The following is a 22,248-nucleotide window of genomic DNA, read 5'->3' as shown; positions in this document are numbered from 1 at the left end:
ACTGCAGGAACTCTATTTGAACCCAAGACTTTGATAAATTAGGAGAGCACAAGAAAACATGCCTCATTCTGTTGTCTGATCGTATTCTGAGTTAGGTCTCGTAAATCAGAATTTACTTTACTGCAATCTCAAACTGTCATCATGCAAATGAAGTGCAAAGGGTATTGTTAAATTCCTTATCAACACATTTAATTAGTGACCTTATTAAACAATTCCCAGATGGCCACCTTTTGCAAAACAAATGAGTCTCCAGTGGTTGATTTCATATGTTTTAACTTCCTTAAAACTTGTGTAAAGCAATTATTCCAGCATGACAAAAGGCTCTGTTTCACCAGTAAACCTATGTCTGTTCATTTTGCCACTAGTGAACACAATTTGCAATGTCACCTTCCTTTCATACTTTGCTCAAAACTGACAGTAAACTTCAGAGTCATGGACTGGTGCCTGCCTCAGTGCCTGTAGCTCGTATTTTTGTGATTGTAACACCGTGCTGCAGTCTGTAGGCTGCCACCTACTATGCCCTTATGCACGGTGGTCCTACCTGCAGCTGAGTCTCTCTCATGGTCTCAGATGCAGCAGCATGGGGGAAGAGAAGGAGCACCAACTCTCCAAGCAGGACCCTTCTAGAAGCCTCAATCTCTAAAATGGGGCAAATTAAACTGCTCAATAAAAAAAAAATACATCAATGCAGTGTTCAAACAGAAAAGAATGGGTTGTCAAACTGTAAATATTACAAAGTATATGGCTTTCCTTTAATCGTTAACTTCCATTGGTTGTCCACACTGCACCCTCTCTGTCATCTGCAATGCATTAATACCCATTCAACAAGGAAGAAAATACTAGATACAGTCAAACATAAGATACTTAGTGCTCTACAAGTCTTTTAGTTCTGTTTTTCTGATCATCTTAGTTATCTGTAACACTACTTTCACACTACTGCAGAAAAGATTATGCCTATAGCATATAGAATCATAGAATAGTTAGGGTTGGAAAGGACTTTAAGATCATCTAGTTCCAACCCCCCTGCCATAGGCAGGGACACCTCACACTAAACCATATCACCCAAGGCTTCATCCAACCTGGTCTTGAACACTGCCAGGGATGGAGCATTCACTACCTCCCTGGGCAACTCATTCCACTACCTCACCACCCTAACAGTAAAGAATTTCTTCCTTATATCCAGTCTAAAACTCTGCTGCTTACATTTCAACCCGTTACCCCTTGTCCTATCAATACAGTCCCTAATGAGTAGTCCCTCACCTATATATAGCATCCCTGTAGGGCCCTTCAGATACTGGAAGGCTGCTATGAGGTCTCCATGCAGCCTTCTCCAGGCTGAACAGCCCCAACTTTCTCAGCCTGCCTTCATATGGGAGGTGCTCCAGTCCCCTGATCATCCTCGTGGCCCTCCTCTGGAATTGTTCTAACAGTACCATGTCCTTTCTATGTTGAGGACACCAGAACTGAACACAATACTCCAAGTGAGGTCTCACAAGAGCAGAGTAGAGGGGCAGGATCACCTCCTTCGACCTGCTGGTCACGCTTCTTTTGATGCAGCCCAGGATACGGTTGGCTTTCTGGGCTGTGAGTGCACACTGATGGCTCATGTTCATTTTCTCACTGACCGACACCCCCAGGTCCTTCTCCGCAGGACTACAATGAATTTTCTTTTTGCCCAACCTGTAGCTGTGCCTGGGATTGCTCCCACCCAGGTGTAGGACCTTGCACTTGTCATGGTTAAACTTCATGAGGTTGGCATCAGCCCACCTCACAAGTGTGTCAAGATCCCTCTGAATGGCATTCCTTCCCTCTAGCGTATCAACAGAACCACACAGCTTGGTGTCATCAGCAAACTTGCTGAGGGCACACTCAATTCCATTGTCCATGTCAGCAACAAAGATATTAAACAAGACCGGTCCCAACACCGATCCCTGAGGGACAGCACTCGTTACTGATCTCCAGCCGGACATTGAACTATTGACCACAACTCTTTGAGTGCGACCATCCAGCCAGTTCTTTATCCACCGAGTGGTCCACTTATCAAATTGATGACACTCCAATTTAGAGACAAGGATGTCAAGTGGGACAGTGTCGAACGCTTTGCACAAGTCCAGGCAGATGACGACAACTGCTCCACCCCAGTCCATCACTTCTGTAGCCCCGTCATAGAAGGACACCAAATTGGTCAGGCAGGATTTTCCCCTAGTAAAGCCATGCTGGCTGTCACCAAGCATCTTGTTGTTTTTCATGTGCCCTAGCATGCCTTCCAGGAGAATCTGCTCCCAGAGATTGCCAGGCACAGAGATGAGACTGACTGGTCTGTAATTCCCTGGGTCATCCATTTTCCCCTTCTTGAAAATGGGGGTTATTTTTCCCTTTTTCCAGTCGTCAGGAACTTCACCTGACTGCCATGATTTTTCAAATATGATGGCCAGTGGCTTTGCAAATTCATTCGCCAGCTCCTTCAGGACCTGCGGATAGATTTCATCAGGTCCCATGGACTTGTGTACTTTCAGGTTCTTAAGATGGTCTCGAACCAGATCCTCATGTACAGTGGGCCCAAGGTCTAAGTTTTCACAGTCCCTGCGTCCGCCTTCCAAGACTCGGGTGGTGCGGTCAGAGCCTTTGCCAGTGAAGACCGAGGCAAAGAAGCCATTCAGAACCTCAGCCTTCTCCAAGTCCTGTGTAGCCAGTTCTCCCAAAAGCTTCCGGAGGGGGCCTACATTGTCCTTAGTCTGGTTTTTATCCGCTACATACCTATAAAATCCCTTCCTATTATCTTTAACATTCCTTGCCAAGTTTAGCTCCAATTGGGCTTAGGTTTCCTAACTTTGTCCCTAACTACCCGGACAACATCCCTGTATTCATCCCAGGCCACCTGTCCTTGCTTCCACCTTTTATAAGCCTCTTTTTTCCTGTGAATTTTTCTCAGCAGCTCCTTATCCATCCAAAGAGGTCTCCTGGCCCTCCTGCTGTACTTCCTTCTAGTTGGGATGCAACACTCCTGAGCTTGTAGCAGGTGATCCTTGAATATTAACCAAAAGTCTTGGGCCCCCCTGCCCTCTAGGGCTATAGCCCATGGAACTTTGCTAAGCAGGTTCCTGAAGAGTCCAAAGTCTGCCCTCTTGAAGTCCAGGGCAGTGAGCTTACTGCATGCTCTTCTCACCGTCTTGAGGACCTCAAATTCGACCATCTCGTGATCACTGCATCCAAGACTTCCCTGGAGAGTCACATTTCCAACGAGCCCTTCCCTGTTGGTGAGCACGAGGTCAAGCAGGGCACCTCTCCTTGTCAGCTCCTCTATTGCTTGCAGAAGGAAGTTGTCTTCCACACAACCGAGAAACCTCCTGTATTGCTTGTGCCGGGCCGTACCGTTGCCCCAACAGATGTCAGGGTGGTTGAAGTCCCCCATGAGAACAAGGGCCTGAGAGTGTGAGGCTTCTCCTATTTGTCTGTAGGGTTCTTCATCCACAGGAACCACAAGATTCCTCTTGATCAGGTGGTCTGTAACATATCCCCACAGTAATGTGTCCTGTCACTGATTTCCCCTTAACCCTGACCCACAAACTTTCTGTTAACTGATCACCTGTCCCCAGACAGAGTTCCATACTCTTCAGCCTATCCCTAACATAAAGGGCAACTCCCCCTCCCCTCCTACCAGGCCTGCCTTTTCTAAAAAGCCTGTAACCTTCCATTCCAACACTCCAGTCAAAGGAGCCATCCCACCATGTTTCGGTGATGCCTATTATATCATAGCCCCGTAGATGTGCCCACATCTCTAATTCCTCTTGTTTATTCCCTATGCTACGGGCATCTGTATAGAGGCATCTGATCCGAGCTCCAAATGAGTGGCTAGGATATCACTACATTGCTAAGAGTATTTATTGTAGGTGCTGGCAACTGACTGGGTGTGTTGGGATGGAATGATTCTCCCCTCCCCCAGCACAACTAGTTTAAAGCATCCTTGACAAGTCTGGCAAGCCTCCTACCAAAATCAGTCTTCCCTTTCTTTATCAGAGCAGCTCCACCAGCCCCCAGTAGAACTGGCCTACAAACCTGGGCCTACAAACCTGGGCCCCATGTTCAGGACACCCAAACCCTTGACTATGACACCACCCTTTTAACCAATTATTAACCTGTCCAATCCTCCTTGCCTTTGGAAGGTCCTCCCCTGTGCCTTGGAGAATTGTCGAAAAGACTATTTGAGCTCCAGAGCCCCTGACCACCTCTCCCAGAGCTCTGTAGTCCTTCTTTATACTCCTCAGGCTACTACTATCTATATCCCTAGCACCCACATGTATCACTAGAAGCGGGTAATAGTCCGTGGGACTTACTAGAGCAGGCAGCCTCTCCACAACATCCCTGATCTGTGCCCCAGGTAGGCAACACACCTCCCTTGCGACCGGGTCAGGCTGACAGATGAGCGCTTCTGTCCCTTTCAAGGCAGAGTCCCCTACTACTACAACCTGCCACTTTTTCCTGGCAGCACCGGTACAGACCTTCTGTACCAGTGCACCAGCCGACTGTTTCTGATGCAAGTGCATTTCCTCATCAGCCCCCTGCAGGACAGCAAAGCAGTTCTGGGTGGGTACAGCAGATTTAGGAGGAAGCCCCTTGCTTTTAATCGCTCTCTTCCTCCTTTTGTTGTTTTTTTTTTTTTTTTTTTTTTTTTGTTACTAATTCCCAGCTTCCCTAATCAACAGCCTCCTTCTTTCCTCCATGAGTTAGAGGGGAAGCATGAGGCCCCTGTGCTGTTTGGGTCTGGAGCAAGCAGTCCTGCTTCCTCTCAGCTTCCCTGACATCTTGCAGCTTACTGACAACATCCCGTAGCTCTGCCACCTGCTGGAGGAGGACCTCCATCAGGGAGCAGTGAGCACAGCCCTGCCCATTCTGCACCTTTCCCTCACAAGCCCAGTGCAGGCACTCTCTACACTCCAAGCTCTGCACCACAACCTCCCCACTTACCGTTTCTGTCTGGGTACCTATGCTGGCCACCACTGGGGCAGCCAGGACAGAGCTCCCAGACCGGACCCTGGTCATACAGCGAGTGCTCACCATCCTGCTCGTCTGCCCGCGTCAACTGCTGCGCAAACTGCCTCGACCCGCTCTGTTTACCCGCTCTGTTTACCGCGCTCCCTGAGCAGGCTTTTAACCACTCACAGCTGGTGCCACCCCTCCTGGCTCCACCCCCGGTGAGTCACCTCCTCGCGTGAGCTGAGATGCCAGCTCTTGGGCAAGTCCTGTTGAGGACTTGAGGCTCCCCCCTAAGTGGCTCTTGTCGCTCTGTGGTGAGGCTCCTGGACGCTGATCTCCCCCGGCTCCGCTCCGGTGTTACAGGTGTCCTCTCAAGCTACTCCCCTCAGCAAGTGACTGAGAATGGCTGCTGATGGCCGGTTTGAATCTGTTTCCATTAAACATAGCCTAATTTTATAAACTCCTATGATGAAATGACTGGCCTTATAGATAAGAAAACAGCTGTGTATACTGTTTACCTAAACTTCAGTAGGGCTTTCCACACTGGCCCCCATTAGATCCTCATAAAAAAGGTAATGGAAGTATAGGCTGCATTAGCAGACAGTGAAGTGGATTGAAAACTGGCTGAACAGGCAGGCCCAGACTATGGTGATCATAGACACAAAGGCTAGCTGGAAGCCAGCAGCTAATGGTGTACCCTAGGGGTTAATAGTGGGTTCAGTCCTGTTCAATATCTTCATTAATGGTCTGGATGATGGGGCAGGGTGCACTTTTCCAATCTCAACCACTCTGCAATTCTGTGATTCTGTGAAATTTAATTCACATAATATTTGCTGAGACTTGCTTAATGTTACATAGTCTTGCAACCAGATTTTTCCAACTAAGTGTGTTTCCCTACTTTGTAAGGTTTTAAATACGATATTTTCACCTTCATGCTGCCATTTTAAATCCAGGCAACGGCATGGGAAATTGAAGATATTTCTGTGTAATAACTGTGCAACAGTCTTTGTAAAACAAATCATTTCCTAAGAGACCAGATCCACAGGTAACTTAGGCAGTGAGAGCTCTACCACCCATTCCTAGATGTCTCAATTTCTTATTTCCCATGGGTATAGGAAAAGTCCATCTCCTTTAACACTGAAGATACCTGTCTGTTAAAGAGAGATCACTGAAAACAAAGTGCATCTTAAACGCTTCATACTTTCTGAAGTTACCATCAGGAGAAAACATTTATTGAGAAAATTTGAGCTTGCATTTTGTTCTCTATTGCTGTGAGGGAGGTGAGGCACTGGAATGGGTTGCCCAGGGAGGTTGTGAATGCTCCATCCCTGGTGGTGTTCAAAGCCAGATTGGACAGAGCCTGAGGTGACATGGTTTAGTGTGAGGTGCCCCTGCCCATGGCAGGGGGTTGGAACTAAGTGATCTTAAGGTCCTTTCTAACCCTAACTATTCTATGATTCTATGAAGGGACAGCCATGAGGGGAAAGAAGGGGTGGCCATGAGGGAAGATCATGAGGAAAGAGGAGGGGCTGCCATGAGGGGAGATTGTGAGGGGAAAGGAGTGACGGTTTGAGGGGACATCATGAAGGGAGAGGAGGGGCAGCCATGATGGAAGATCATGAGGGGAAAATAGGGGTGGTGGTGAGGGTAGATCATGAGGGGAATGAAGGGGCAGCATGAAGAGCAATCGTGAGGAGAGAGAAGGGGTGGCCATGAAAGATGTAGGGCCGTCATGAGGGAAGACTGAGAGGAAAGGAGTGTCAGCCATGAGGGGCGATTGTGAGGGGAAAAGAGAGGTGGCGATGAGTGTAGATCAAGAGGAGAGTGGAGGGTCAGCCGTGAGGGGCCATTGTGTGGGGAAAGGAGGGGCAGCCATGGGAGGAAATCATGAGGGGAAAAGGAGGGATGGCTATGAGGGGTGTGAGGCAGTCACGAGGGGAGATTGTGAGGGAAGAGGAAGAGTGGTCATGAGGGAAGATTGTGAGGGGAAAGGAGGGTCAGCAGTGAAGAAAGACTGTGAGGAGAAAGGAGGGGTAGCCATGAGGGAAGACAGTGAGGTGAAAGAAGGACCAGCTGTGAAGGGAAATCGTGAAGGGAGAGGAGGGGCAGCCGTGAGGGGAAATTATGAGGAGAGAGGAGGGATGTCCATGAGGGAAGACTGTGAGGAAAAGGAAGGGGCAGCCATGAGGGTTGTGAGGCTGTCGTGAGGGAAGATTGTGAAGGGAAAGGTGGGACAGCTATGAGGGGAGATAGTGAGGAGAGAGCAGGAACAGCCATGAGGGGAGATAATGAGGGGAGAGAAGGGGTGGCCATGAGGGTAGATTGTGAGGGGAAAGGAAGGACAGTCTTGTGAGAAGATAATGAGGGGAAACAAGGGACAGCTGTGAGGGGAGAACGTGAGGGGAGAAGAGGGGTGGCCATGAGGGAAGATCGTGAAGGGAAAGAAGGGGAGGCCATCAGGGGAGATCATGAGGGCAGACGAGGGACCGTCTTGAGTGGAGATCATGAGGGGAATGAAGGAGCAGCCCCAAGGGGGAGACCATGAGGGGAAAGGAGGGGTGGCCATGAGGGATGATTGTGAGTAGAAAGAAGGGCAGCCATAGGATGTCAGGGATGGCCATTAGGGGTGAGGAGCAGTCATGAGAGGATAGCTGCATAAGCCATTGGGGGCGAGGGCTGGCATGGGCGTTAGGGACAGCAGCTTTACAGTGTGGGCCACTATGAGACAGATGAGGGGTGGCTGCTACTGGAGATCATAGGGGACAGCCATGAGGGGAGATCTGGATGGGACATCCATTTGCCCTTAGTGACATGGTTTAATGGTGGGCTTGGCAGTCCTGGGGTAACAGTTGGCTTGATGATCTTAAAGGTCTTTTTCAACCTAATTGATTCTATGATTCTATGTTAAGTTAATGTTAGGTGTCTAATTAAGGCTCTAAGTCCACATTTAGGAATTTCTGAAAATTCTACATATTACATGTCTAGCTGGTGACATATGATGCAGTCAGAGACATTTTAAGTAAGAATTGAATTACTTCTTTAACATATAGCATAAATCATTCGGATTCAGCCCAATCACCTCTTACAAAGACAACATTTCTCCCAGAAATCTCCAAGAACACTTTTAAGCTGTCTGTGAGGCTACAGTGTGTTATGTCCTTGTGTGTGTCCAGTGTATGCCCTTGGATGTTAAAGGAGTATCTAATTAGTCAGTCTTGCTACCCAACTTGCAGCTTGCAGCTAGATCTTCTTTGGTAGTTCTTCTGGCCAAGGGGACTGTCAGATCTGTCAGATGGTGGAATTCGGTTCCTGAATTACTTTCTGGCATGCCATGCTTTTTCACCTGCTGCTAAACTTGATGTTGGTGTTAAACTTGGTGCTAAACAAAGCACCGATTTGCACAAAACCTGGGGCAGAGTAACAGGGATTTTTTTCTGCTGCTGCACAGGAGAACCTGAGTTGAGCATCTGGTTTTTACTCTAATATTTGTTACATGCAGTTCAATGGGGTGTACCATTTATGTCCAGATGCAAGCACTATAGATAATTTTATTTATTCCTCTCCTTAAATATCAATATGGCAAGTTGTTTTGTTTTGGTTTATTTCGTTTTTCTGAAACACATGCTCACCATTTAACCTATTTTCCACCCTGCACGGTGGACTGTTTTAGCATGAAATCTGGTCTGTATTAAACCTAGACCATGTTCTCCTCCTCAGGGAAGCAGTCAGAAGTGTTAGGACTTCTTGTATGTTTTTTACCATGAATGATTCCAGCAAGAGCTAATGTTGCCCTTGAAGAATATATTTCCAGTCCTGGATTAAGGAGGGAGTTGAAGTTCCCACATCCAGGTGGGCTCTTCAGTCTGAGAAGACCCCCATGATCCTTCTTCTCTCTGGTACATCCCAGTTTCGACATGCAAGACAGCAAGACCTGCTTAAAAGCATCCCAGCAGGTAATTCACCCACAGCTTCCCTTTTGCAATGCCTCTAAGTGTAATATTCAGAGCTGTCTTCAAAGCCAATGAACTTTATTCAAAAGAGTGCTGTATTTTTGTTTTTAAATGGTTTGCATCTCAGCAACTCGCAAGTACTTTCTGTAGTGCCTGCTTGCAGTCAGAATAGTTAAACCCCCATTTTTTTTTTTTTTTTATTTCCCCGATCTTTTCTGTCACAACATAAACTGTGAGAAAGCATTTCCTACCCCCTTGTGGAGTCTACCGGCAAAAGCAGCTTTAAAGAGAACCATAGAATCGTAGAACGATGGAATGGTTAGGGCTGGAAAGGACCTTAAGATCATTTATTTCCAACCCTCGTGCCATGGGCAGGGATACCTCACCCTAGACCGTATCACCCAAGGCCCTGTCCAGCCTGGCCTTGAACACTGCCAGAGATGAAGCATTAACAGCTTCCTTGGGTGACCCATTCCAGTGCCTCACCACCCTTACAGTAAAGAACTTCTTCTTTATATCCAATCTAAACCTCCCCTGTTTAAGTTTTAACCCATTACCCCTTGTCCTATCACTACAGTTTCTAATAAAAGAGTCTCTCCCCAGCATCCTTGTAAGTCTCCTTCAGAATGCTGGAGGGCTGTTACAAGGTTTCCATGCAGCCTGCTATTCTCCAGGCTGAACAGCCCCAACTTTCTCAGCCTGTCTTCATATGGGAGGTGCTCCAGCCCCCTGATCATCCTCGTGGCCCTCCTCTGGACTTGTTCCAACAGCTCCATGTCCTTTCTATGTTGAGGACACCAAAACTGCACACAATACTCCAAGTGAGGTCTCATGAGAACAGAGTAGGGGGCAGGATCACCTCCTTCGACCTGCTGGTCACACTTCCTTTGATGCAGCCCAGGATACGGTTGGCTTTCTGGAGCAGGTTGACATCTTCTATTAAGATGTGAGTTAAAAAAAAAAAAAAAAGGAAAAAATAGAAAGTCAAATCTTTGGGTTGCAAAAACACCAGCTGAAAACTTTTTGAGAAACAGGTTCAGATATTTTTGCAAGCTCTGTGTTTATTTCTAGTTTATACCTTAATACTGCAGAGCACGTAACAAATATTTAGCAGGAAGTCACTTGATATAACTACGGTTCTGAAGGCAGGCATGATCTGGGGTTAAGTAATCAATAACACAGAACACCCAAATATAATTCTCTAGAGACACTGCAGTAGCATTTCCAAAATAAAATTTTCAAGATCTAAACTTTAATGTAGATCTTTAGGTTTTAATTTTTAGATATTATTTTTCCATTCAAAATTAAAATGCACTAAAGAAGTCTGATAAATTCAGGTAAATTAATGTTCACTGGTCAGCATAAAATTTTCAGGTTGTTTTGTTTTTTTTTTTACCCACATTTTAATCAGTTTTAGTTACAATTAAGCAATAAAAGTAACTGTTCCAAGCAACTCCTGATGAAAAGCCTTATATAGCTGTAACTAATATATTAAAATAATTTACTTATTCTTCCATGTAGGTAACCTATTTAAATCATCTTTCTACTGGGTTAATTATGTGTCACTCTACAGGGCTGCAGCAGCAACAAAGCATTGATGAAGCACTGCAGAGAAAACTGATATAGAAAAGGATGTGCAGCTCCTCAAGAGACACCCATGACTTTTTAGCTATATAAACCCCGAGAATTATTTAATTTCCTGGTAAGATAGGAGAAGTACTTTCAATTGTATTATAATTACATATTTACAACAAAATGTAGGATGGAGAAAAACAGTGCTCACCTCAGCTTTGGATTTTAATATGCAGAGATATTTAAACTAGTACCTGCCATGCGCTCTTCTACTCCTTGCCCTGGAGAGTTCAGCCACTGCTATCCACTTTGTGACACTAAAAAGTTGTCCAGTGTAAAAAGGTAGCTTTGCATGGACCACATTCAGATGATTGAAGGCCATTTGGCGCTTTTCACAGACTGGGCTACTTGCTGGCTTGTATTTCAGCATTAATTCTTCATTCACTTTGTTCTGCCAGTGCTGTGCAGTGCAACACTTCTCCTCCTTTCCTTTTCTTACCAGCTTAAAATATATTAAGCTTCTGATTTTTCTTTTGAAATGTGAATTAACAGACACTATTGACATATGGCTTCTTTTGATTAGGTTAGTCCCAGTTGAGATATGTTTTGCTCACTGCAAACAACAGCAAAAAGAACTGGGATCTCTGGGGAAGGGCTAAATAGGTTATACATGCAGACCTCTTTTGCAGCCTTGGGATTATCTTCAACACCTATTATTAATGAATTCTTCTTCAGAGACTCTTGAATCAGATGTCATATTCACCTTTTTTCTGTGTGTATTTTGACTTCTTTTGTCATATTTTTCACAGTTTCTCTGCTGCATCACTAAACACCAACTTCACTGTAAAATGCATTTTGCGGCCCCATTCAGAAAAATAGTTTGGACAGAAAAAGATTATGTTTTGAAGGTGGTAAATTATTGGCATTTTTCACTTTATGATGATATTACTAATTTCAAATTTCAGATAAATGATAAAAAAAAGAGGAGACAATAAATTGATCATAACATCAATAAACCAAAAGAAAAACATTTTAAGTTTGGTTGAAACAATCTTAGACTGAAACAAATATATGAGTCATTAATTTCAAAAATAACAGATAAAATATTTGAATTTAGTAATCCTTTTTTATCAACTTCCTGAACTAAAATATTTTTTAAAACTCTTTTTTAATCCACAATCTCCTTGATTTTAATTCTTGAGTTGACTAATTTGGACCAATATGGACAACATCAGTGAGGAGCTCTCTTTTCATCTTCATTTCCACTTTTAACACATTTAAGCTGCCACAGTTAACTTACAGAAATAATGCTTCTAAAACTGCTCAAATAGGTGTATACTATAAAACACTTCAACGGACAGGACATAGACCAGTGTAACAAAGAGCAGGAAAGCATAAAAGCACATAAAAATGGGATGCAGCAGGTGGAACAATTTCTTATGAGTACTGTGGACAAGAATTTTCAATAGCTTCAAAACTGGGGCAAATGTTGCTATTCATGTAAGAAATATGAAGAAAATACTTATACTGCACCCTATGGAGATTATCTGTCTGCACAGAGGTTGGGTGCACTAGACCATCCAGAGATGGTGGCTGTTCACTACTAGAAAAGGGAGAACAAAAGGCTTCGCTATAAGCAATATATGGCTGTAATAGATGTGATGCAAGATTGGAGATTTATGTTTGCTAGCTCAATGTAGGTCAACTTAGTAAGCCCATAGCCTTCTCGTGCTATTATATTCTATTTAGGGATCCCAGACTAACTCTTTTAGAAGCTGTGAGGAAAAATTTCACAACAAAGGGGCACTAATGATGGCCCTCTTAGAAGGTCCGTAATCCTTTGAAATTGTCTTGTTCTATATTAAGGAAGTCAGACTCAAAGGTTACTTAGACAAATTTAGATCTTAAGAGATTTTTTCCAGGAGCTTCAATATAAGAAGATAGTGGCTATGCACGTCTTCTTCACTGCAGATCAAACCACATCAGATAGCACATTTGTAATTCTATTTTTGTGTGTGTTTTCCTGTGACTTACTAGGCTGCATAGTACATTCAACAGAAGTTGAGTTTGAGACTATCCAGCAGCTTTGTCTGAAGAATGAAGGGTAAATAGAACAAACATCTTGAGTATCATTGCATTTTTTATTTTATGATAGCATCCTTACATTTGAAACTGGTACACTTTAAATGCTCTTCTTGTTCCAAAGAATAAAGACCTACATTGTCACTATTTGAGCCTTCTCTTAGTCATGAACTGATCTTTTTTTCCCATTACCAGATGAGAAGGCGGGGGAAAAAATGCAAATTCCAACAAGTAATGTGTACAGAAAGGGCAAGCTGAGATGGTTTTGTTTCATGTTGTTCCTTTTAGGGGTGGTGATAATCACTTCAGAAACATCATGACAGCTATCTAGCTAGACAGGTTAAGTATTTCGACAAGACATGATTGTACTTGGAATTTCAATGACAAAGTACTTGTATAAGAATTATACTTGATTGCATACTAAATACAGGAAGAATTAAAACTAAGGAAAATGTCAGAGCACCAAGAAAAAAACTCTATTGTTAATATCAAGAGCTATTTAAAAGACTCTGACAATCTTAATATAAATGATCACTTATTAAAATGTGAAAACAAGAAACCCCAAAACAAACTCCAAAGTTTTACAGCAAGTCTCCAGCTAAGCACAGTGTTTCACAGAGTTATGCCCAAGCATCTTTTTGCACTGGGGTTTTTAATACTGTGGAAATGCTGCCTTAAATTGTTGAAGCAAAACTGAAAAAAAAAAAAAAAGAACCTTGCTCCTGTAGGAGTTTTTCAATTCCTATTCTAATAGCTGCTGTGCATGTCCTGATATAAACCAGAATGACAGGGAAATCGATGCTGACTTTTGTTCTTTCTAATGTTGAAAATTCAGTCTAAACAATTGCCTCAGTGTTATTCTAACAGTCTTTCTGCTGGGCATCAGCAGCCTTTGGCACAGAGTGACTGAAAAGCATCAAGAGAGATATGAGGGTAGTTGGGCAGCAGGCAACTTCTTAACTTAAGAAACTCAAAGTAGGGAAGATGAAGGATGGCGATCATATTGGAGACCTTGTAAAATAACTAATTGCAAAGCAGGGAAGCAGAGGACAAGTTCTGAGAGATATACCATCAGAGTCCTTAAGGAGCTGGTATGAAATTGGCCTGACGGAGCAGGAGATGAGAGTGGAGGATCTGAGCACCAGGAAAACATTCACTGAGAAATGAGAAGCTTGTTTTGAAACCCCATATCTTGCCTAAGATGAAAAATTTAGGACTTTCCTGAGTGATATTTGTGTCTGTAATGTCAATGTTAAAACGGACCATTGTGTAAAAGGAATGTCATAAAATCATCCAGGAGTGAAAGCTGCTGAATCCACCCCTTCTGCCAGCTTATACTGCAGAATAGAAATGGGGACTGCTATGGGGAAGCAAGGAAAATCCAGAGGTACCTGGTGTACCTCCTTCTGGAGTGAAAGGCATGGTTTTAGGGAGACCGAGGCTCAGGAACAGGCAAGGAACTTCTCCACAGGGTGAGAGTCACTGATGCCCCCCAGGATGAGCTGGCATTAACTGCGTTTTCTTGCATGAACACACAAAGAAAGAACATTCACAGCAAACACTGATGTAAATCTTTAGACTTTCAACAGTAGCTTGAGCACACATGCATTTAAACTTCTTATTGGAAAATGGCGATTTTTTTGGCAAATACACAACAGTCTCACTGTGCCCCTAAGGCATATTAGTCACCTATAGGGATTCTATCTCATTTATATAACATCTGCTTTCCACTTGGGCAGTAGACATGTATATAGAAAAGGATTTCTGTCCACTGCATTACAGCTTTCAGTCTGTGAAAAAAGAAATTTTACTGTAAGTATTCCTGATTTTAAAGCTCATGGAAATACAGTTGAGAAGTTTGCTATTATGTTTTGCTGCTGCTGGGAAGGATGGGAAAAGTGGGAATAATTTCCAGCTATTATACCAATAATTTCAAGAACAAAAATACGTATAGTACATATAGACAAATATGTGTTTAACTGTAGTTATCTTACTGTCAAAAATCATATAATTCAGTTATCTGATTTATTTTAAAGACCACTGGAATAATCCATTATAATACATTAATATTATATTTTTGTTGCAGTTCAAATAAAAAATTGTATACCTTAAAACTTAAATACCAATTTAATAAGTAAAAAGCAGGGGCACTCTTTAGGGCATATAATAATATTTCTGTTTGGCTTGTCTATTCATGTCATCAGCACAGTGGATATCGACATATATCTCCATAGCCAGGAGACTACAAAATGAGCCACTTGGCCTGAGGAGTTTCCCTTTGCAATCAGATATTACTTGGTTTGAAATAATTACTTCACAGTTTCTACTTAACAAAAAGATCCATAATTAAATTGGAACTTCTTTTTCAGAGAAATTCAAAAGAACTAGTGTATCATTACACTAGAATAAGCTTTCAAATCCCTTAAGGAGCTTTGGTTTGCAATGCCTGTTACTCAGCACTGGCTTTCTTTCTAAGGCAGACCTTCTCTTTATTGACTGCTTGTTCACACACCTTTGGATTTGCTGCATTTCCTGCACTACCCATGGTATTGGCTGAAAGAAAACCAAAATGTAACATAAAAATGTTGCCACAAGAATTGAATAAATTGATCTGGAGCTGATTTCAGTAGAGATATAAAGCAGATAAATCAGGCTCATTTTTTCACTTGAAATACAGAAACTGCCTGATGGCTTTAATAAAAGTATCTAATTAAAAGACATCTCTCCTTCTAATCTGCTTTTTATCACCTTTTTTCAGGTTAGTCATTTGGTACCTCTGCTGGAAGGTGAATCCTTTTCCAGGTTTGTGGCAGAGCTGGGGGAGGCAATGGGACGTGGGCAGGCTGGCATGAGTTCACCTCAGAGCCCCAGTGCTAAGGAGAAGATGCTCAACACCTTGTGCTACGAGGTGAATGGCTCTTGCTACAGGACCTTCTTATACCCCTTTGGAGTCCAGCTGGCCATTTATGTGACCTGTGCCTTGGGCACACTGACCATGGTGCTGGGGAATCTCCTTGTTTTCATCATCGTTTTCTATTTCAAAGTCCTGCACCCGCCCACCAAACTCCTGATTCTCTCCCTTGCCCTTGCTGACCTCCTCCTGGGGCTGACCATGCTTCCCATCAGCACCATTTGCTCTGTAGAGAACTGCTGGTATTTTGGAGATTACTTCTGTAGGCTGCACACATTTCTGGACACAGTCTTTTGCTTGACCTCCATATTTCATCCGTGTTTCATTTCCATTGATTGGTACTGTGCTGTGAACCTTTGCTCTACCCCATCAAGTTCATAATCAAAGTGGCCTTCATTTACATTGGGGTGGGGTGGGCAGTGCCTATGACTTATACCTCTATCGTCCTCTATACAAAGTGATCATAGAAGGACTGGACCATTTCTTGAAAGACACGCCCTGTATTGGTAGTTGTCAGCTGCTGTTCAACAAACTCTGGGGGTGGTTGAACTATCCAGTATTTTTCTTCCCTTGTCTAGTAATGATAGTTTTGTATGTAAAAATATTTGCTGTGGCTAACAAACAAGCCAGGCTGATAAACAACATGAGTAAAAGTACTTTGTCTCAGCTACACATGGGAGCATCTAAGAGTGAAAGAAAGGCAGCAAAGGCTCTTGTGGTAGCTGTAGGAGTCTACCTCCTGTGTTGGTTTTCCTTTACTTTTGACACTATGGTAGACAGTCTTCTGGACTTCATTACCCCCCCCCAGTTCTGTTTGACATCCTAATTTGGTTTGCTTACTCTAATTCTGCCTGCAATCCCTTGATCTACGTATTTTCCTACCGCCGGTTCAGGAAAGCTGTGAAACAAGTCTTAACTCATGGGATCTTTTGCTCCAGAACATCTACAGTAGACTTGTACCAGGAATGACCAAAGCCTTCATGTGCACTGTAGAAAATATTGTAGGCTATTTCATACATACATTTTCTCATTAATATTCTTCAACATCCATTTAGCTAGTATTTCTTATTTTATAATTTTTAACAGTTGGTTTGGGCACATCCCCAATTTAAATACACATGCCATTTTGTGACTCACCTTCCACAACACATGTTGCAGACACACCTTATTAAGGTCTTGCACTACGTGATTTTGACAAGCGTATGAAAATCAGCTGTAGCCAACTCCAAAAAAATCCAACTCCAAAGGAATCCTTGTCCATACTATTCCTCAATTACACCACTATTTTTTACACTATTTTTCTAGCCCAAGGGATGCACCCCTGTGCCAAAGGCTACTTATGGGCGATACTATTCTGAATTAGAGTAGTGTTTATTGAAATCCATAGAATATGTGCCTGCTTGATCTGTGTGTGCAAGGAGGACACTCCCTAACTATGAACACCCTTTTCACCTTGCTCTGTATATTTTCTACACATACTGCATAAGGGCAGGGAGAAGAAATGGGAAGAGAACACAGAATGCACAGCATACTCAAACTCCAGATACCGGTAAGTGTCATGATGTTTTATGTTTTGTTCTTTTGTTTTCTTTTCCCTGACAATCCTGAGACTTCACATGCTCTTTTGTTTGCTTGCTTCCAAAGAAATGAGTAGGTCTGCTTACAGACACAACCTATGCCTAAGTACTTGGGTTGTGCAAAAAAATGACAGCAAAAAATGCCAGCATAGGTTCTCAGTTTACATTAGCTATGTTTATATGCTTTCACAAGGCCAAATTTAAATCTGTAGATGCTGGTAAGTTGAGACCTCTGTTCAACAGCAAGCTGCATGGTGAAGTTCTGTACTATTCATAAGCAAGTTATTTTCTACCTCATTATTATTAACATTATATCAGAAAAAAAATGTGCTAAGCAGTGGCAACTCTTCTATACAAAATTAACAAGCAGCCAAATAGCAGCTCTAATAATTTTGTCTTCTTTTTCTGTTAATGATATGTAAAACTATTTTAGGTTTGAAGGTTGTTCAAATATTTAGTGCCTTCTAAAACAGGCCATTCCATCTCATAGTCAGCTGCATATTTTCTGAGTGACAAACACAAAGAGAACAGACAACAGAAAGCATGCAACTAGCAGTAAGACACCAGCAGATGCCCCACGGCCTACTGAAAAAGTGGACAGTTTTTCACTGGGTGCTGCAGGCAGTTGAATCAGGCCCCATGTGTGTAAGAACAAAAGAGAGGAATTGTGCAGCAGATATTCTGTGGGAAATCAATGCAATACTGTGATTCTTACAGCAGCTGCCTTTTTTAATGTATGCAGTAAGCTAAATGGTAAAACATTTTCCCCTCTTTTTTATCTTATCGTTATGCTTTTTGCATGGCAAGAAAGTTTCCTCTACTAGTACAAATGAGCTATAGCTTTGGGATGTTGTAATCTGTTCTGATATCTGTTTATCTCAAACTCTTTGGTTTTAGCCATAATCTTAAGACCTCAGTCAGAAAAAATATCGGTATTCAAAATATTTAACCCTAAAGTATATGCCTGGAGGAAGGAGATGAGAAAGAGGGCTTGTGTTATTTTCAGGGATGTTCTGAACACAAAGTGACTGTAAAATGTTGGTGTTTTTAAACTGGGACCTTTATGAAGCCTTATGTCTGGAGTTGGAGTGTCATTCAGTCCCACTTCTCTCTCTCAGTGTCTGATATCCCCGCAGTTTTCTGTATTAATCTTCACTGTTTCTTAGGACAGAAGCCACAGCTACTTCTGCTGCTCCTCTGTTTATTCATGCTGTAGCAGAAGGCAAAAATCTGACCCCTACTGCATATAGCTGTAGATTTTTGACAATAAGGGTACCAAACCCAAGCAACCAGGCTAAAGAGTGAAAGGCAGAATCAGATTCTTAGAAAAATTCAGGTGCTAAATTATCATAGAAATATATAGGGAAGCTGTGGTACATCTTGAAAGACCTAGGCTGTGGGATGAGTTTTTAGATTAAGACTCTTAAATTTAATGTGTATGGGTAGGTGTATATAATTATGGTAAAAGCCTATGCACTGATGATAGTGTAGCCAGAATGTCTTTTTAAGCTCAGGCTGTAGTTAGTGAATACTTACAGGATATGAATCATTTGTCTAGTGCCACCTAAGATGCCTTAGGCAACCTGCTACGCCTACATGGGATAGCATTCAGCACCAATGAAGCAGCATTTAGAGACGACACATCTGGGCATCTAAAATTGCACTAGATATTCAGCTGTGGGACACTGAGCTTAAACAAGGCATGTAATAGAAGTTTAGACATTTAGGTATGTAGAAATCTGCAAGTCTCAAACTGGGTCAGGTTGTAGGGGCACCTTAACAACATATTTCACGGACGCCTTTTGCTCTGAACTCACTGCAGCCAAAGCAATAGAGAAAGTGAACATCCACTGAGTTTCTAGTTGTTTTTTGATATATTTTCTACTGGTCTTCAACAAATCACAGAGGGTATTTGCCATGAACACACTTAATTGGCCACTTCTTTTTGAGCCTCATCACATAATATGTCTTTATAGTTTTCTTCTATTGAAGTGGATGAGCGTTATCCTCCTGATGGGTAGGATACACCTATGCTGCTGTACAAGGACTATGCCATAACACCATGTGGTTGTTGCTACATCTCCTTTTTGGCTAAACAGCAGGCAAGAATGATGGAGAGAGGGAAAAACAGAGCCCAGAGGACTGATTTGTACAGTGACAGTGGCAGAGCAAACAAGTGAGAAGGAAAAGCTGCTTAAACTCTGGGAGTAGCCAGGATTGCTTTCCCCATTTTGTGACACCACATTTCACAACTATCACTAAACAATATATTCAGCATCCTTATAACTCCCACTCTGCCCTTGCTTTTGATGTCTATTTGGTTTATCCACCCAAATGCTGTTAGGATCCCTTGCATGTTTGTTTGTTTTTTTCTTCTCTATGGTTTCAAAAAGCAATGAAGGTAATTATGAATAATAAAATGAAAAGAAGGAGGTGCTGTAAGATGCTGGAGATTAATTGCTCAACAATGACCTCATTTTCCAAATGAAAACCTATCAGATTGTATCAGAGCTAGTTGCTGACCTCAAAGTCCACACATTTTCTTATTTTTAATATATTTTCTTCTGTAGATCTGTATTTCTTAATCTGAACAATATTTCACCATTTAACTGTATGTCATTTTTAACTCTTTATAATTTCAAAATGGTCTGGCTGAAGTTAGAAAGATTATTTATTTGTAGGATTGGGTTAGGGATCAGCTAAGCAATCTGGACATCTATAAATTGGTGGGTCCGGATGGAATACACACACAGGTGCTGAGGGAGCCGGCGGAGGTCATTGCTGGGCCACTCTTCATCATCTTCGGTAAATCGTGGGAAACGGGAGAGGTGCCTGAGGATTGGAGGATGGCAAATGTCACACCAGTCTATAAGAAGGGCAAGAAGGAGGACCTGGGTAATTATAGACCGGTCAGCCTTACCTCCATCCCTTGAAAGGTGATGGAACAACTTATTCTTGACACCATCTCTAGACATATCAAAGATGAGGGTGTCATTAAGAGCAGCCAACATGGTTTTATGAGGGGGAAGTCATGTTTGATCAACCTTACAGCCTTCTATGAGGAAGTAACTAGTTGGAGAGATGATGGTAGAGTGGTAGATGTGGTTTTTCTTGATTTCAGTGAGGCATCCTCATAGAAAAGCTAAGGAAGTGTGGGCTTGATGATTAGGTAGTGAGGTGGATCAAGAACTGGTTGAAAGGAAGAAGGCAGAGAGTTGTGGTCAATGGGACAGAATCTAACTGGAGGTCTGTGACTAGTGGAGTCCCTCAGGAGTCGGTGCTGGGACCAGTGCTGTTTAATATTTTCATCAACGACCTGGATGAGGGAACTGAGTGTACCCTCAGCAAGTTCGCTGATGACACTAAACTGGGAGGAGTGGCTGACACACCAGAAGGCTGTGTTGCCATTCAGCGAGACCTGGACAGGCTGGAGAGTTGGGCAGGGAGAAACTTGATGAAATTCAACAAGGGCAAGTGTAGAGTCTTGCATGTGGGGAAGAACAACCCCATGTACCAGTACAGGTTGGGGGTTGACCTGCTGGAAAGGAGTGAAGGGGAAAGGGACCTGGGGGTGCTGGTGGATAGGAGGATGACCATGAGCCAGCAATGTGCCCTTGTGGCCAAGAAGGCAAATGGCATCCTAGGGTGCATTAGAAAGGCTGTGGTCAGTAGGGCAAGAGAGGTTCTCCTCCCCCTCTACTCTGCCTTAGTGAGGCTGCATCTGGAATATTGCATCCAGCTCTGGGCCCCTCAGTTCAAGAAGGACCCGGAATTGCTTGAAAGAGTCCAGCACAGAGCCACAAAGATGATGGAGTGGAACACCTCCCTTATGAGGAGAGGCTGAGGGAGCTGGGTCTCTTTAGCTTGGAGGAGACTGAGGGGTGACCTCATCAGTGTTTACAAATATGTAAAGGGTGGGTGTCAGGATGATGGAGCTAGGCTTTTTTCAGTGATATCCAGTGATAGGACAAGGGGCAATGGGTGTAAACTGGAGCATAGGAGGTTCCACGTTAACATCAGGAAGAACTTCTTTACTGTAAGAGTGACAGAGCACTGGAACAGGTTGCCCAGGAGGGTTGTGGAGTCTCCTACATTGGAGATATTCAAGGCCTGCCTGGACAAGTTCCTGTGTGATGTACTCTAGGTTACCCTGCTCTTGCAGGGGGGTTGGACTAGATGGTCTTTCGAGGTCCCTTCCAACCCTTGGGATTCTGTGATTCTGTACTACTTAATTAAAGACTGGTCTTTGAAACAATAATGTCATCTCATTTCATTATGAAAGTATAATACGGCCTTTGAAACTTAAAGGAAGTTTCCTGGGTTGGTTGCTTTTTTATTGTTTTTATTTTTATTTTTTATTTTTTGAAACATTATCAATATAGAGAACAAGTACTTTCTGTTTATTTAAAACATGCTGCCCTGTTAATTACTGCTGCTGGAGAGAAAGTACCAGACTAAATAACATGCAAATGGCCAAAGCATTTTAAAAAAAAAAAAACCAAACAAAAAAACCCCATCACAAACAAATAGGTTTTACAGTCCATTCTGCAATACGATTAACCCATTAGCTTGTCCAGACTGGAAATCATCATCCATCGTAATTTTGTACAGCATGGGGTGTAATAGAAACCTAATCTCATTTCAGGTTCTGAAGTGGATATTTTAATTAAATTAGCAAACGGAGATGACAACAACAGTAACAGGAATTCTTCCTGATGGTGGAATGCATCCATAACAACCACCTGGGAAGCTGTCAGGCAGTTTGCCATTGGTACCAAATACTGGCAACATTACTTTTCCTATCAAAAGTTAAAGGCATACAAATAAAATGTGATAGCAGACAGTGAAACTCACCCACAAGGTAAATTAAAAAGCACTTAGGCATCACTCACACCTTGGAAAGAGGACACTCAGCAGGAATACAAGGGCAGGGTTGGGCTGCTTCCCTTTCATTTCATCATGCATTGTGCAGGCACAGGGACCTGGACAAAAATGAGGGACTCATTTTTGTGTCACTGGTAGCCCCTGATGCTTGTGCTGCCCATGCTGCCGGGCTGATGTGCCTGCCAGTTCAGTGTCAGGGCAAGAGCAGGAGATGGTAGACAGAAATACATTCAGAAAGGTGGAGCAGATTCAGATTCTGGGCTAGGAGGAAGGTGTGCTCTTTCAAAATCACACGATG

At 42.9% G+C, this 22,248-nt stretch overlaps 1 protein-coding gene across 1 annotated transcript; it reads left to right on the top strand.

The window, feature by feature from the left end:
• Positions 1-15,426: 15,426 nt before the first annotated feature.
• LOC101868340 (trace amine-associated receptor 5) lies at positions 15,427-16,458 on the top strand. Its single transcript, XM_005155176.3, is given in 4 exon segments — positions 15,427-15,832; positions 15,835-15,945; positions 15,948-16,288; positions 16,291-16,458. Coding segments are annotated over 4 exon segments (1,026 nt in total).
• The last annotated feature ends 5,790 nt before the right edge of the window (positions 16,459-22,248 follow it).

The sequence above is a fragment of the Melopsittacus undulatus genome, chromosome 3, assembly GCF_012275295.1.
Source record: "Melopsittacus undulatus isolate bMelUnd1 chromosome 3, bMelUnd1.mat.Z, whole genome shotgun sequence".
NCBI lineage: Eukaryota > Metazoa > Chordata > Aves > Psittaciformes > Psittaculidae > Melopsittacus > Melopsittacus undulatus.
Note: the sequence above shows the minus strand (reverse complement) of the source record. Positions and strands in the feature narration are given on the sequence as shown.